A 19,445-nucleotide genomic window follows, 5' to 3' on the forward strand; every position below is an offset into this window, starting at 1 on the left:
CCATCCATTTCATAAAATGAACAATACTTATTTTGTGTAATTTCTATAATTATTAAAAAATAATTTTTTTTTTGTTATTAGCAATAAATTACATTACTTATATTAATTTCCTGCAGTATTTTTAAAGTGCATTTGTTATTATTGGAGATTGATGAAAAAAATTATATTATCTGTAAATTATGCTATTCGAGTAAAACAATACAAATTCCATGTGAACAATGATGGACATAAATGTCAAATTACAGCTGCAGAGAAAATGATAAAGGTGAATAATAGAACAAAGTAAAAATTCACTTTTAGATCTAAATTTAAATTAATTTTTAACGTAGAAACAAAAAAACAGACAATTTTAAAGTTAATTAATGCGTTGTATTCAGAGTATTGAAAGTTGATACAGGACTTATATAGATCCGCCAAACATAATTTGTATGATTACGGAACAAAAACCAAAAGGATTGTATAAACTTGAAACAAAATAAGGATTACTTAAAGGATGGTTCAGTAATAAATGTTTGAAAAAATCAACAACTCAATTTGTCACTACCTACTGATTAATTTGATGAAAATGTTAAATTTTCAGAGTGAGAAATGATTAATTTTAGGAAAAGGACTTATTTTAAATCTTCTTGAATCCGTGTGTTTTTGTGCCTACCATACTATATGTCTTGCCAAACTTATTCTTCTAATTTTCATTTTTGAAACTGTATCTTCTTCTTCGTCTCTGATCTTTCTTCTATTACAATTACCAGATCTCTTTATTTTGTTCTACCCAAAGAATTGACGTAGTTTTTTCAGATATTTTACCATCAACACAATAGCATGGATGTACTAACAACTAATAAGTAATGTTAGCATATAATATTCAAATTTATTTAGTATAATTGTTATTGTGTTTAGATTAGGTACACATAAAGAAATTATTGTTATTTGTTCCATCGAATAATAAATGAATATTAAATATTTTCTTTTAAGTATACCGTGTAATAAATTAGTTTTTAGCGCATCATACGTTTGTGTTATTTATTTACAATTCTCCCCCTCCCTACCACATCATCATATTAAGGAGCATACTCTGAACTATACATAAAACCTAAAATGTGTTATTAATCGAGGTTAATACCAAATAAATTATAATTTAATGTAGTTTGAAAATAGTGCAAAGTACCTGTTTATTATTTTTCTACCTTTTAAATATAAATTACATTTTAATTAGGTACCTACCAAAGAGTAAAAGTTTAAAAACAATTCAATTATTTGTATCAATGGACTAAACTGCACATATCTTATACAAATAATAACTTAATAGATGTTATGAAGTGTTCGTTGTTATGTCATAATAGGTCAATTTAATTATGTAATAAACAATTTCTAATGCCTAGTCCATCAGTTCACATTCATTTCCAGTGATCACTCCAGTTTGTTATCGCTTCTTACCTCCAGTATAAAATATAGTGTTACTATTATTATATTATGATATTTTTGTTAAACATTTAAATACATTAAAATAAAAGAATAAAAATAAATTATACTACATTGCGCAATTTAAATGCGAACATATTTTGTAATTCTATATCCATGTGAACACTGAATAGAAGATTTCGAGAATAACTTCCTAAAATCGCAATTTAATACTAATTTTCAAAATAATGAACATTATAATCATACACTATGAAAAATAAAAATATTGTCTATACTATCTAACAATAAATTGTACTCTAATGAATTATAGTAAGTACTACCTAAGCACATTATAATATGATATTACAATAAGTGGGTTACATGACAGTGGTTATAGAATAATAAATCATTTAACCTACCTACAACTGTTTAAAGATCATAAATAGGTAATTGTACAGAAATAAACTCATATAATATACGAGTACTTATAAAAACTTTCATAATGTGAATAAAAATAATAATGATTTTGTCATACTAATATCTTATTTGCAAATAAAACACGCAAGAATACCATATAATTATTATGGTTATATTAATAATGTAATAAATATAAATACAATAGATTAATACAACAATTTATAATACCTATCTAACCAATTTAAGACTTATAAAATTGTAAAATTTATTGTGTTTGAAAATAGTTTTTAATTTTCACGATAAAAAAAAATGCTTCAATATTCAAGTTACTTCTTCTAGAAGAGTGAGTATGATTGGTTCTTTATGCGAAAACGGAAAGTCAAAGTTTATAGAATTTAAGTAACTTAACTCTTATAAATTGAAATAAAATATAAAAAAAGAAAAATGTTATGCAAAACTGTTAAAAAAAATAGATTTATTTTATTTTTTGTAATTAAAAAATGTATATGCACGTACAATCATGAAATGTAAAGGTTTATATTAGTATTTTATAATTCTTATTTTTCTCTAAAAATAACGATAAAAAATGTTTCCTAAGTCCAAAAGCTTTAAAATGTAATATAATATCCTTCATAAATTGTTTATACTTTCTCGAATCATATACAATATATAATATATTTTTAAAAGATTTTGAAATAAAAATTTTGTTAAAATAATTGTTTTGTAATAAAAAAAACTAATTTTTAATATTGATACTTTAGGTTTCAGAGGTTAATGTAAGATTCCTTTTAAGTTTTACTAACTAAAATTATAAAAAAGAAATGTTAGGTATTTCATAATTAATATTTTCATTATAAATTTAAATTTCCACAAACTGATATTCAAGCTTAAATCACGATTTTTTAACCAACTTCATTTAAAGAGTATAATTCGTAAAAACGTTCATTTTTACTTAAAAAGTAATTTTCCGAACAAAATAAAATTTTTTGAATCTTCAGACTAATTTTAAGTTATTTAAAATTATTTTTAAGAATTTAATATATACTCAAAATTGTATTTTAAAGTGAATAATAACAATATTTAAACTCGGTCAAAAAGTTCGAAAATTTAATACAAGATCCCCCATATGTAGTTTTACTGAAACCTTAAAATCTAAAATAATATATGTATAACATTTTTATACATTTTAAGTTCAAAGTTTAACAAAATTGGATATTAAACAAAGAATAATGTTTCAAGTCATTTTATTGTAATTCAATAATATTTGTAGGGACTTTCAAAATATTCAAATCAATTTTAAGTTATTGCCGATTTATACCATTTAATGTCAACCGTTAAAAATTACTATAGTAGCAATATAAATACATACCAAAATAGTTATATACTTAGTATAGTTAATAACAGACAGACAGTCTCCGTTTAAAATCGTTTGTCTTACTTATACAATGATTTATCGACGAATTCAAATTTAACATATTAATTTCAATCAATTAGCCTATACTCAATGACAAGGTATACTCGATACCTGCTGTTCCCAGGCGATACACAATTTGACTAAGAAACGAAGCGCAGCGCGTAATACTCACCCTCAACGTGGCCTATAGTTACGATCCTATTCAGATGTCTGGAGGCGAGCCTTACAAACTGCGGCCCGCAGTCGCTGATATTATGCATGGCAACGAAGAATGTGATGTTCACAGAATGCAGCGTTTCCCGACGGAAACTCCGCCACTATATCAAACCGGTCCAATATCGCAGAATCCACCACCGCCGTATAGTACCGAAACGGCTCACACAGTTGCGCGCGCATGACTGATTATATTTATTTAACTTATAACTTGTACTTATTTTTATTTATAATTTTTTTTTATACATAACCTATTTATATTTTTACAAGAACATGAATAATATTTATCATATATATACTTCTCCTCATCATATGATAATAATATAATATTATTATTGTGTTTAAATGCGATTTACGTTTATTATACTTTACTTATGATTCTATGTTTATATTTTTTCTTTGCATTTGCTAAATAATTATGATACAATTTCATCCAGATATCAACCATAAACTACTCTCGTCACACTTTAAATCACATTAAAAAATGTTGTTTTATTTCAGCTGAAAATTATGTGAAAATATTAAGTAGACCTACATTTTGCGATACATTCCTGTACCTCACCACTATGCTCAACTGAATTTTATAATTAATACTTATAACAGTTATAACTCATAAACTACTGATCCGAATTTCAATTTTTATGTATCAAAATATGAAAAAATGAAATTAAAAATGTATGATTCAAAACAGTAAAAACCTAGTAAAAAATAATATAATAATAAAAAATATTTTAAAAAAGTTGTTTTTTTAAACTGGAAATTATATATAAAAAAAATATTTTCATAAATATAAATTTGAAATAATAAGTATACTATTTGAGAAAAAAATCACCCTGTATAAACTATATAAAGTATTCATAATTAGACAACAAAGCATAGATTTCGTATAATATGCCGTAAAACATGCTTTTTATCAGAAATCTAATGCAATATGACGAAATAATAGTAAAAACCCTGTAGAATGTAGATACTATATGAGTAGGTTACTATATCAGATTACGTGGTTTATATATAGGTTGCATTTTTAAATTTATGTGTAACTTATATCAGTATAGGTATACTGATTAATATGTTGAAATAGCCAAGTTAAATAAATTAAATAAAGATTGGTACACCTAACTTATTTTTGGTGTTTACAGGTATGATGTATATATTTATTTATGAATATAATGTACTCGTAAGTCCACTTTTTTTGTCTTTTTAAAATTTCGAAATGAACACAATTGTTTTACAATGTCTACTAATTAATTTAATTAGTTTATATTGTGAAACAATAGTACAAAACATATGTGAACTATACAAGTGCGTATAATAAAAATAAGTAGGTACCGATTTGCCGCCAAAGGCTAAACAACATTCATTTCAGCCTGCTATTGATAGTTGATATAATGAGGTGTACTAGTATAATAAGACAAGTCGATGTTTCCTGAACAAAATATAATAGTTCATAATAATTATGATTTTATAGATTCGTAGTGGAGCGATGAATGTATTGATTTTACAATGGTTTATGAGTGTTTTACGTCAGGAACAGAAAATATTATCTATTTTCAATTTATAGAATTTTTGTTTCTGGTAACAAATGTTATCTAGTTTCGACATAAAATACTAGTGTTGAGCGAAATTTATTTTGTTTTTTGTTGTAATTCGAAAACGAATAACCAAAAATACCTACTTTAAATTTATTTTTATATATATTACTACAACATTGATACAATTTTTAAAATTTTATGACTTTTTTATAATATTTATATATTTGATGACATTTTAGATTTATGCTGGTAAATTCACATTAATAAAATTAATAATAAAACGCTCAAAAATTATAACAAAATTGCTTATAGAGTTGTTCATTTAGCAATTAAGAAATATTGAAAATAATATAGGTATACAGTCTTAATTTTATTCATAGACATTTGAAATTCAAATATTGACAAAATTTAATATTCAAATTAAAAATAACAATTTTGGTTATTTTGTTATAATTCAAAAATTTGATCAAAGAGTAACTATGAACTATAATACCTATATAGCAACATTATTATTATTTGCTATAGAACATTATGCAATTTTTAAAAATATTTAAACTAATCTTAAGAGATCTGCATCATATGACATGTATAGGTACTTATTACTTATTCACACTATGACGATATAGTACGAGTTCGTTAGTATCGATTTATAAATTAATAAGAATAATATTATATATGATAGAATATTACAATAATTAATTATACACAATATTTAGCTATGTTTTCAGTATTAATAATATTATTCATTTTATTTTAGATTCAAAATGAGTTTTACAAAGATATGTTTTTTTGTGTAGTGTATACAGTATACACCATAACTTGTCAAAATAATTCTTCAATTTAATACTTGGTAATTTCTAGTGGCAAATTAAATATCCTTGGTGGACTATAATGGTAAAAAGTAAGAAGTTTCCAGTAGTTTTCAAAAAAATCGAAAAAAAAACAACAAAAATGTGACGGAAAAACAGAAAGTTTTACGCAAAACCAGTTTTTGATAAAATCGATTTTTTTTATATAATATAAATGTAACTCAAAAACGAATCACTGTAAATACTTGAAATTTTCATCAAATTTTTATATTAACGTTATTTATACATGGCTTAATTTTCGAAATACTCTGATTTTTTAAGTTATAGACAACTAAAATTTTTGATTTTTCGAAGTATTTTTTTTTTTTTTTTGAAATTTCCATACAAAAATGTTGGGTGCCAAAAAATATGAAAATTGAATACAAGGTTTCTTATAAGTTGTTTTTATTACAGTTAAAAAAATGAAAAAATTATTAGTCGCAATTTTTTATAAGCATTTACGAAATATCTCAAAATCGCAAATATTTGTAAATAATTTTGTAGTTGAAAATTTATAATTTTTTTTTTGTAATTATATCTAAGGTTAAAAAATTCAACACAAAGTTTTCTATAAGTTTTCTTTCAAATAGCTATAAAGAAATTTCGAAACCTCGTTGTAGGAAATATGTTATTATGAGCATTTGAATTTAAATTTTTACGAAATAGTAAAACGATAACAAATTATCTTTAAACGATTTTAAGTATTTGTTATTCTTCGTAACTCGTAAATACTTGAACATTTCACCAGTAATTTAGATTGGCATTTTCGTTACATAATTTAATTTTCAAAATATTTCGCTTATTCAAAAATTATAAGAATGTAAAGGCACAATTTTTTTTTATTATAATATAGCATTTGAAGTTTAAATATTTACAAAAATTCGTCAAAATCATAAATATGTATTAAGTTATTTTGTAGTTCAAAATTTATCAAAAAATTTGTATAAGTAGGTAGCTAAGAATTGAAAAATTAATACAAGGTTTTTCATAAGTTTGACTTACAATAATTTTAAAAGAAATTGAGTGTGACAACTAAAAAGAAAATTTTAATCTTTACGAAATCAAATATTCACACGTAAAATAACGATTTAGTATCATAGTTTTAGATTTTTGTTATAATTAAAAATTACTAATCGTTGAAACTTAAAACATACACCAGTTGTTTAAATTGGAATTTTCTGTACATGATTTAATTTTGGGGTAGGTATTCAAGTCATTAAAACATAAACCACCTTTTTCACCACCCACTGAAAGATATATTCTAGACTGACAAATCATCTCCATTCAGAATCGTTTTTCGTATTCAATGATATCATCACATTTGAATTTAACACACCCATTATATAGTGACCTACTAGTAGTCCACTCGATTACTATTTTACAGCAGAGCGTTGACCACCCTTTTTTTTTAATGTAAGTGTTAGACGACGTTTTAACAAACACTATACCTACGTAAAAATAATATAAAACAATAAAAACTCTGAAATAACAATAAAGAAACCAAAAAGTATTATAATTTAACAAATGAGAAAAAATAAAACTATGGCCTCGGTATGAAGTTCAATTAAGTATGTAAATTGAGGGACATTGCATAGGTTACTTTAAATTTTACTGACAATTTAAAGAAAAGATAATTAAATACAAAAACATTAGGAATAAATATGAAGAAAATGTTATGATTTATCATTAAATTCAAATTGAACGAATATTTATTACAGTAGGTAATACCTGTTCAATAACAAGATTCGCTCTGAACTTTAAATAATACTATACGATAACGCAAAAAGATGTCCACTGTTTTTTCTCACTTAGAATCTTAACTGTTATGATACTTATAAGATCAATCTCTGAAACTTTCGTAAAAATCAGTCAGTAGCTTTTGAATATTTATAAGCTACAACATAAAGACATAGCATTTTGTTGTATATTTAAACAACAAACAATAAATTATAAATATTATTTACTTTATTTTAAAAAATTTCACAAAAACGCAATGTGCCATTCAATACCAATTTTTTTTTAATTTTATTTCTGTAACCAATAGCAACCCTATGTATGAAATAAATTATTCAATTTCCGTGAACCAAAACGAAATTTTTGTGTGACCCACTTCGTATAGCGACCTATATAAGGGTTGGAAAAAAGAAGCTAAAGCACACCCCAAGTTTCAAAGAACCTATTGAAATCGGTCTTATTTTTGAGATTGGCGCATACAAACTCATCTGCTTTATAATATTAGTACAAAGATATAGATTATCTTTACCAATTTTTTTTTTTTTAAATGAACTTAAAAAAATAAAAGCTCAAAACGATTATTCTTTAGAATTCGATATTTTATTTGTATGTGTATAATATTTGAGGTAAAGTATTTGTTTCATAGTACTTAATCAAATAATATTTGATTTATATTTCCCTAATAAATTAATGCCATTGCAATAAATAACTATAATTAATAATTCAGACGTAAGTACTTATATCAAAATGGAACAGTAATATTTAAAAAATTAATTAGTTAAATTTAAAAATATGTGTTTTTATTATTAATAGGAATGAAGTTGACTGGACTAACCTGAGCATTAATTTATAGTTCCATAAATCTACAAGCTATAATAGTTACAATTTAATTTATAATTAAATTAATATTTAATTAAATAATACAATCTTTACGCCATGCTAGTCTTTAATATTATCCTCATTATTTATTTAATTTAATGATTATTTAATTAATTTTATTCTGTATTATTTTATTTTGTTTATTTACTTATTAATATTTATTTCACGTTGAGTTTTATTCTATACAATTTGTTGTATTGTTCTAACGTGTCATACGAAATATATACATTTAAAAATATGAAAATGTTTATCGAGGTATTTTTCATAAATTAATTTTGAGGTAGAGAAAAATGTACGTTAATTTAACTATGCTGAAAATAGCATTTATTCACTAATATTTTTAGTGTTATTTGAATAATAAATAAAACAATAAACAGTTATACAAATTCAAAAATTCCAATACAATCACATGTATGCGCATATTATACAGATACAATGGCAAACTGAAACATAAACGTCATCAACGATGAGTTATTTAATTGCGTCATTTGTATTAAACTATAATCTTTCTTTTAGCCTATGAGTCAAGTAAAAAAAAATACGTCCGTGTAAACCTTAATCACACAAATATTTAAAAATACTAATTACGTTTGACTTGTTAGTTAATTAATAATATTAATTCATACTCAATACAAATATACATACTACATTTTATAAATAGGTACACAAATTATATAGCTACCTATAAAAAATATAGGTACAATTTTATATTTGATTTGTATTAGTATTTAATATTTAGTAGTGTCTATATGTTTTATGACCTTGATAAAAACTGCGTAATTAAAAATAAAAATAATATAATAAAGTTGTAAACACGCTAACATTGAATAACTAGGATGGATCATAATAAAATACGCCGATGTATTTGAAATCTTTGTAATCTATAAAGATAAGAGATAAGAATAGTAAGATGTGTGATGTATGAAGTAGCATAATAGGAAACTCCTATTCCTCTAACCTTTACTCATATATTTTAAGCACTTAAAATGTACTAAAACCCTGATACTTTTTAAATATTAATATTTATTCGTAATTTTTATTTATTTATAGTCTTAGATAAAATATTTTAATACTGAGGATTGTTTCTGGTAGCAAATTTGATGTAATTGATACTTTGACTTTTAAGGTGTCAAAACTAAAAAATGTCTAGTAACCTAGGTATATCATAGGAGCATATATTATAGAACTAAATTTTAGGTGGCGCTTAAGTATTTTATTCCCTTCTTTCTTTATCATAATAAAATTATTGAATTGTATACATAATAATTTACTAAGTAAGGTCACTTCCAATGTTTCCTTCAATAATAAATGTACCTATTCAAATTTCAAGTATACACTCAAATATATTTATATAATATATTTTTAATTATTTAGATTAGATTTTTAAATAATTTAAAGAGTACCTTGTGATGATACAAACTTATTATTTTTAATGATAATCCCCATGATAATCATTTTTTTATGAATTCAAGTCAAATTTCTAAGCCCTAATTATTAATTATTACTCATTAAATAACAGGATATATAAATAAATTATATTATATTAAGAGATGTATTACTAAATACCTACTAAAATTTTACATTTAATTTTAATCATATAACATCTAAGTTCAGTAAAATGTAATTAAAAGTAATATGTATAATATTTATTTAAATAAATATATGATTTTTTAATATTGTTTAAAATAAGGACTTCAACAAAAAAATCACCAAAAAAATAAAATTCTATTTTTTCAAAAATCTATAACAGAAACACCAATTACTAATTAGTGTATCAAATGAGAGTACACATATTATTTGTATTTAATTCATTTCCTTGAAGATAAGAAGGGTACCTACAAAGATAATATTCTTTATATTAACTAATATTTTTTTTATATAATAAATTAGGTATTTTGTTTAAAAATATTTTTTAATATACTTGATAATTTTAATAAAAACTAAACCTTCAATAATAAATAAATAGGTTTAAATGTTTGATTGTAATAAACCATAATTTTGTTTAATTAAATTATTTTTTTTTTACTTTTCTGTAACACTTATATATACTAACAAGCACACTACAGTACTATACATCCTTCTATTTTATCTGTCTGACACACACGTAACATAGGTTAACTTTGAGGTTAGCTTATTGGAAAAAATGATTTCGCAATAAGTTATAGACACACTACATACTACAGTGGTAATTGTAGAAAGCTAAATGTTTACAGACATAAAAGATAATTTTATGTGTTCTGAGAATAATGATAATTCAATTAGAAAACATTTTATTTTTAAATATTGGTAAATAAATAATAATAATGGGTACTTGTATTGAATTACTTGTTTTTATTGTTTGATTTATAGAATATAGTAGGTAATAATATACCATAATATACCTATTATAGTTTTTTAACAGATGCTTATTAAAACTACATTAGTTCATCAAATAATTTTTCATACATAAATATAATTTTTTTAGATTTTTTTTAAATGTGATAATATCAGACTAGAAAATAAGCACCTTACAATAAATGTATGATATCATTTTAATAAACATAAATTAATTATAAAAAATAACTTAATTGATGTAATTTTGCTAACTTTCTATAAATACAATTAAAGTAATATTTATGGCTGGCTTTACACCTGAATTATTTATAAAAGGTTAGATTGTTCAAATATAAGTATAAAAAAATATAAATAAACTTTTAAGTGCTTATGACCATTAATATAGATTAATACAGAATAAAAATGTTACGTAGTTCACAAAAAAAAAAAAAACTACCTAAGTATATATTTTAACTTAATAGGATATTTCTCCAGATTTTTCTTAGAATATTAGTTCAACTCATAAAATATAACTATAAATATTATTATTACAAAATGTCTAATTAGATAACTTTCTAGATAAAAAATAGTAGGTACATTTCAATAAAAATTTAATACATACATTCTGCTTGTCAATAAATAGTAAAAACCTCATTATAAAGTTGAATACCTAAATACCTATTTGGTTTTTGAGTAGAAAATTCATAAAAAAAATTGTTTTATGGATTTCAAGTTTTTATATTTTTAATGGTCTTTTGCGAGGTCTTTTGTTAATAATAAATATCAACTTAATGCATTTAAGATTAAGTAAAATTTAAGGTAATATGAGATACAATATAGAATTTTTAATTATTTTTAAATAATAAATACAAAGTTATATTACTAACAAAGGGGGTATAGCTCAGGGTATAGCTATTCAAAATTTTTTTTAAAAAACTATATTTTAATGAAAAAAAATGGCCCAAATCAAAAATGCTCATGTGACAAAATCAACATTGTTTCGAATATAAAATAATGAAAATAATGTAATAAAACATAAAAATAAATTACACAGTTTGAAGTGTAATGTAGAAACATAATACTGATTACATTTTAACCATTATTTATTTATTGAAATAACTAAATTTGTTAAATAAGAACGAAAGTGTTTGGTCTGTAATATCAACTGCAATGTTATATGAACATAAAATATAGCATTCTTATATTCAGTATTAATATTTGCAAATTATATACAGATGAATATTATAATTAAAATCTTAATTTATTCATCTTTTAAGATTTACATAATAATTAACAAACCTATTAACATATAGTACATACTTATTATGAATCTATTCTATTACCAATTTAATTTTAAAATTTGTTTAAAATATTACAATGCTCAGTAGTCGTAGAAGGAAAATATATAACAGAGAAAATAACTGTTTTGGGTATTAAGTGGACCAATTATAATCACAGACATATAAATTATAATATTAACAACTAACACTTATAATTTTTAATCACTAAAATAAATTTAATTACAATAATAATAAGGTACCTCATATTAGTAATTAAAATATATTTTAAATACTTTAAAAATGATAAAGATTAAAAAAATGAAACCACACTTAATATAATATACTGAGAGCACATAATTAAAACATACCGAATGACAAAATTAACTATTATATTATAAGTATCTTAATCTAAAATATTTCAGTTGAAATAATATAATTTCAATAATTTGTTATTGATAAAGGATTATATTTAAAATAAACGAAATAGTTCAAGAAAATAAGAAACACATAAAATGAAAACAAATAAATTTGTTTTGTATCCTCAATTTCCTTAATTTAAAGAATATTCAATTTATAGGTATATTATGACTCAAGGCTGAGAATTAATGAATTAAAAAATTAAAATTAAGTTTTAAAAAATAATTTTTAACTTGACAAATAAAATTTTCTAAAATTTAAAATACCTAATAATATTATTCAATTGCCACCTACCTCATTAATTATAATATAATCATGTGTTAAGTAATTTTACAAATTGTACGGCCCACATAGACTAATAGATACTCATTGTTCCGTTTTTGTCAATATTTGTTTTGTACAATGATTTTATTAAAAAAAATATTATTTACTATAAGTTTAGACTTCAGAAATAATGATCAATAAAATGTATATAAATATAACTATAAAAAATTCTTGGTAAATACAATAATAATTTAAATTTGATACACTATTATTGTTCTGTAGATAAAGTATCCAATTTAATTATCAATAATATCTGACACTGTATTCAATATTTATAAAAATGAATAACCATTAACCATTATTAAAAAAGAAATTAAAATTAATCTATATAATAAACTGCATATATATAGGTAGGCAATATTTATTTATTAAACATGCATATATAATAATAATAGATTACATAAACAACTGTTATAATTTTATGGAGAATCTTATTTTCCTAATTCTCCTAGTGTTGTTACATTAATACTCTAGAATATTTATGAAGACTTTTTATCATTTTCATTAGGAGCATTTTAAACGAGATTTTAAGTTATATTATTAAATGACAAATGTCACAATAAATTACTTTTATTCATTATTTGTATTAAAAGATGGATGATAATACATCATCTCAATTAATAGGTAAATATTTTGATCCTTAACTACACAATAAATTAGTTTATTTTGTACACTAAGCTTTTCATTTATCTAGTTCTATTTTGGTTCATAATTGTTTTCAGTTATTTTCCTAATCAATGAGATATTATAATATTTAAAAAACAATTGTTGAATATTGATGTTTGTAGCAACATAAACAAGATTATTACCAAAATTAGTTTTATGTTGATGAACAAAATACATTTTTTCTTTTATTATACATTGTTATACCTAATTAAACATAAAACAAAATTAAGCAGCATTTTATTCTTAAGAAGTCAATTATATATACATTACTACAGTCAAAATTAATTTCTATACAAACCAAAGGGTGTATAAAATATACTGCACATGTAAATAATGTAAAAAATAACATATTTAGTTAAGGGTTAAATGAGGAGTTTAACAGTTATCATGTTGTAATAAGTATGACAAAGTCATTGAAAGAAACTACCAAAAACTTCTAAAAGTTAAATATTACTTCAGAATATGAAATATAGATTAATAAATTTAAAAAAAAAATGTACCTACCTATTCATTATTTTGAATTACTTATTGACTATCAATATTAAAAAGTCTTATGTACCTACCTAATAAGAAATGTATTATAAAATATAAAAATAAATTTTATACATTAAGTACCTAACTACCTACCTACATTAAAAAGAAAATAGTATTATTTAAAATTGTTAACATCCAATTACCAATAGATGGGTACATTGAGAAATTAAACTTTAAGTATATTATTATGTTATAAATTGTTTTCATATATTTTTTATCACTACGATTAAGATAGATACCTAGGTATTTACAGTTAATAAAAAAAATTTTAAAACAGCAATTTTCTCATCACACCTTAATACAATATTATAATAACTACTTGTATCCTATCTTGATAGGATTTGTTTAAATTCAAAAATGTATTAAGTTTTTAAAACAAACAATTTAATATAACATGAGAATTATTTCTAAATAGGTACTTACCTTAGTATATTATATTATCTAATTATTAACTTAGGTAAAATCTTACATAACAGATACCTACAAGCTATCATAAGACAAAAATATGTGTAAAAATAATTTACCTCTAATTGGAAACGGTTTTGTCAGCACAGTATCTGTAGTTGGCGGTAAATGTCTATAAACTTGATTGTTTTCATCTTTAGGTGGCCAATAGTGTTCACTGCACAATTTGACGCAGTCACCATTACTGTAATCGGGTACAACAGTCTTCACTACTGAACTGCAAACGGCCATTACTTCATTAAACGCTTAATAACGTATATAAAGCTATATTTATAATGTATATTACTAAATAGTAATACGTGGAATATTTATAAAATATAAAAAATCAATCAGGAGCGGATTATAAAACAAAATAATAACGAAACAAACAATTAAAAAACCATTTCCTCTTAAAATAACTATGTTCAAACTTTTATGTTTAAATTAAAAATCAAAATTTAACTAAATTAACACAAACAGAACGGTTGGTTTAAACGACTATCGCGTGGACATGCGAGGGAAGCAACGGACAGCGACAGTGACGACTGACGGTAATACGATAGACAAAATTACTATTTATTTTCCTAGTCAGTGCTCAGTAGTCACTTCACGACAGACGGAACTCGATAACGTGCTGTACGTCTCGGATGTTTTATAATATGAACTCCGGATGAATGAAAACTATCGATTGATAAGAAATTTGATAACACTTATGGTTAGATGTACGTAACGTGATATACTTGTAGTTTTTCCTACGATTTCGTAAATTTGTGATTTTTGACAAACCCGTTAGTGTCTTTGAGCTATAAGTTAAATATAAAATAACCCCACGATTCATCGTACTTAGTTTTTACATGAACCTACGTTCCGTGTAACTAAGATTTTCTGAAAAGGATCAACAGTACACAGATATTTTTATCTTCCATGACGAACCTTGAATCCGACACTCGGTGGTACGACCAATAATACTGAATTCAACAGCCGACTCAACCACAGATTTATATTAAATATATATATATATTTACTACTACAACACGCGGAGCCGCTGTGAATCAGTATTCAGTTTTTTCCTTTTTTTTTAAAAAAAATACTAGAATTAGAAACAATTTTTGATACATAAAAAAATTGAGCAGAATGAAGTTTGATGAATGTACTGATTTTACAATGATGTACCTATGTTTATTTTGTTCTATTTCACAATTTGAGACAGCAAAAATGCTTCAATTTTCCACTTTGGGGGTAGTTTATGATAACAAGTTAGATCTAGTAGGTATTTTTTTAGGGGGTCAAAAATAAAAATCTCTTAGTATACTTTCCATAATAATCGAGAAAAACAACCACAAAAAAGGCAGACAAGTGCCAAGTAGAAAACGCTTTGCTGTATATAAGATGTCGAATGGGTTGCTGTTATGGATGTATTAAATTTGAATAGGTATAATGATATATTATTGTACACGAAAAACAATAATAATCAAAGGCGATCTGTCAAAATGTCAGACTTATCGGGTAAGTATATTTTATGATACATTACAGTCAATTATTTTACTTTTAGTATTACAATGGGTTGATATATATTTTTTCAAAAATATTGCATTTATTAAATCATTAATATTTAAATATAATTTAATTATATGTACCTATTTATAGTTTATACTATATTATATCAGCTTATAAAAATCAAAATTTGAAAACCTGTTTCGGTAAATACTGTAAACTAGCAAAAGTATATTATATTTATAATGATTTGCCTAATAATTAACCCCGGAATTTTAGATCCCGAAAAAAAACATTAATTGACGTTTTTATATTTTAAAATTTTAATTGCATATTTCAATGTTTTTTGTTGCTTTTTTAGATATTTTTTAAATGTGTACTTTTGTCTATTATGATATAAGAAAAAAGTATGATATATTTATAGTTTCGATTAATAACAAAATTAATTAATAGGTATACTTGTAGGAATAAACTGTTTTTCCTTATAAGACTTATAGATCAATAATCGAGGCAATACAATACGTAAACTAAAATAAGAAAATATTATATGATCGAGCGTTGACCTTATATCACTGTTTTTCAATATAGATAATATTTACTACCTACACTCTACAATAATATATATTTATTATATTATTATTATACTAATATAGGTATAGCAATACCACCAGTAGCGGATTAGATTATATTGATTATAAATTATAATATTTGTCATAGCAGTTATAATTTTGCGATGTTACAATTATACCACCTACCTATATTAAATATGAAGCTAATTGCTTCAAATTGTGCTATATCCCTCTGTCACTGAATACCAGTACAGGCCATTGGTGTATATAGAAATTTATTATAAATTATAATTTCGGATTTTTTGTCTGACAATAAAAATGTGCTCGGTCTTTTTGTCCAACAATAAAAAAATAAATCCGGACTTTTTGTTCGACTTTTTTTTTAAATGGGCTTTTCGTCCGGAATTCATGAATAACCACCCACAATTATTTTGGTACCCTTTTCGTTGACTTTTACAATTTCTGACATTTTTCTTTCTAATCAACCAACAAAATGTCGAACTAAACTGACAAAAGATTATTTCGTCAGGTAAATCATTTAGTAACAATTTATATTAATACTAATAGGAAATTTGATTTTGTATCACATCGTTATATTTTTATTTTACCTAATTATATGTACCGCGGACCTTAGTGGATACATTTAAAAAAAAATTTACTTCAATTTAAGAAAACGTTTATAAAATAAGTATTAATATTATATATATGTATATTGTATATGTTTTACATATTATCATTTTAAACTATTATACTATTGAAATTTGAAATATTATATTGTGTTACACAATATTGACATTATAATATTATATATTATGTATTACATATTAATATGTAGGTACTATTTAGATTAATTTACAAATTGGGGTTATTTTTTCGCAGTATCATTCATAGTATACCTAAATAGATAATATATTAAAACAAATAAAAAATGTCATTACGTATAGTAAAATCAATAATAATATAATATACATACACTACGTAAAAGTTTTAAGTTCCCACGACGCCATGAATGCTTTTAAATCATAACAAAATAATTATTATCGACTATCGTTATATTTATCGTCATAACTTATAACATCATAAGTAATTTCATCATAATTTAAATGAGAGTCTGTAAGAATACGAGTACATACTACACGGAACTAAGGTCAACTATTAGAAATTTGTATTTTAATAGTATAAACCTATTTATTTTGTTATTTATTTTTTATTTTAGTAATGGTTTCATATTATGTTAAACTTTTAATTTTAATTATATTTAATTATATTATTTTTTAATACATAGGTATATACAATAGATATAAGGTATACTTAAAATAATTCTTTAACATTTTGGCCATCAGATTCGTGGTTTGAAAAGAAAAGAGAAACAAAAAAGAATTTCAATAATTGTCAAAAAATATAATTACATAGTTGACTTGATTAAAATACTAACTAAAAATAAAACTACAAGTAAAATATGTTAGCCCAATTTTTTTAAAGAGGGTGGGGCAATTTAAATGACTTGTTAACGATGTATCGGTGCTACATTGCTACCAGACTTTTTTATGGTTTTATTAAGTATTTGTATTACATTTGTGTATATGTATAGTATGTTCTATATCTATACTGTTATTGTTATTGCCATTTTTTCCATGCCGCTATCACTAAGTTTACATCTTATTATACCTTACCTATCATCATGAATGCTAGTTTTGTCGTGTTTTTTTTTTTGTAAGGCGCACCACGTAAAAATAATGGAATTATATTATGTACGTTTTGTCGTTTTGTGGTCTACATTCACATCACTTACTGTGATCTCAATAATTCATGTTCATATCGGATCCGTTTTTTTTTAGGTGGTTAAAAATTTAAATTGAATTGCTCGTAAATAAAATTTTTCAATAAATTATAAACAACATCATATTCTATACTACCATGTTATTATGTTCTCCAACTGCAGGGATAGTAGAAATTCAATGTTAAAGGGGCTTCAATAATTTCTTGGTATAATATTATTATGTCTCCAAAAAAAAAACTACAAAGGGTATAAACAAGTCATACATAATATTTTTACACTGGCATCAGTGGCATCTCAAAATTACAGTACTGATTACTGGTTACTGGTTAGTACTCGTAGTGGTTAGATAATACTATATTACTATATGTCTATGTTCTGTAGTATCAGTGCTGTAACTACCTACATAATATAAAAGAGTATAACAGTGGTTTTTTGATCAACTCACACATAGTCGTTATAATTTTTAAATTAACTTCCTAACTTTACACAATATATTGTATATAGTACTGACAGTTAACACTGATTATTTTATGAAAAATAGTGACTTATATTTTAGATTCTGAACGGAGTGATGCGGATATACTGATTCTATAATGATGTGTTTTTTTTGTTTTTGTGTCTGTATGGTACACCATAACTTATCGAAATAATGCTTCAATTTAAAACTACAGGGGTGGTTTCCAATATCAAATTGAATATCCTTGGTTCATTATAGAGGTCAAAAGTAAGATATTTCCAGCAATTTTTTTTATATAGTTGTAACTCAAAAACCACTCATTGTATATTATACTTGACATTTGCATTAAATATTTATGTTAGTATTATATATATACGGTTAAATTTTCAAAATATTCTAGCTTTTTAAAGATATTTATAGACAACTAAAATTTTCGATATTTTAAAGTATTATTTTTTTTTGAAATGTGTATAAAAAAACTTAAAAATTTAATATAAAGTTAAAAAAAATTAAATTTTCAAAATGTTTCGTTTATATGGGCATTTGAAATATTCGTTTTTGTTAAGTTTTTTTTATAAATATCGATAAAATTATTTTAGTTTAGTCAAAATACATGTAAATTTAATACAAGATTTCTTATAATTTTAACTTACAATAAGTATAAAAGAGCGTTTAAAGTTGAGCGTTGTTGGCCAATTACAAAAATTTTTATCTTAAGGGGATTGGAGCACT

The 19,445-nt window shown here is 23.4% G+C and overlaps 1 protein-coding gene across 4 annotated transcripts in view; it reads right to left on the reverse strand.

Moving 5' to 3' along the window:
• The window catches only part of LOC114125167 (6-phosphofructo-2-kinase/fructose-2,6-bisphosphatase), a 41,787-nt gene extending 26,607 nt beyond the window's left edge, over window positions 1-15,180 (reverse strand). For 3 of the 4 annotated variants that reach the window (XM_027988693.2, XM_050199803.1, XM_050199807.1), the window contains exon 1: window positions 14,494-15,180. In XM_027988693.2, the coding sequence (XP_027844494.2) occupies window positions 14,494-14,665 (172 nt within the window). In that variant the 5' untranslated portion in view covers window positions 14,666-15,180. Of the gene's footprint in view, window positions 1-3,401; window positions 3,548-14,493 lie in introns of those variants that run through there. The other variant, XM_050199804.1, reaches the window with a different exon arrangement.
• Window positions 15,181-19,445: the final 4,265 nt, after the last annotated feature.

This window comes from Aphis gossypii, chromosome 2, assembly GCF_020184175.1.
Source record: "Aphis gossypii isolate Hap1 chromosome 2, ASM2018417v2, whole genome shotgun sequence".
NCBI classification, from domain to species: domain Eukaryota; kingdom Metazoa; phylum Arthropoda; class Insecta; order Hemiptera; family Aphididae; genus Aphis; species Aphis gossypii.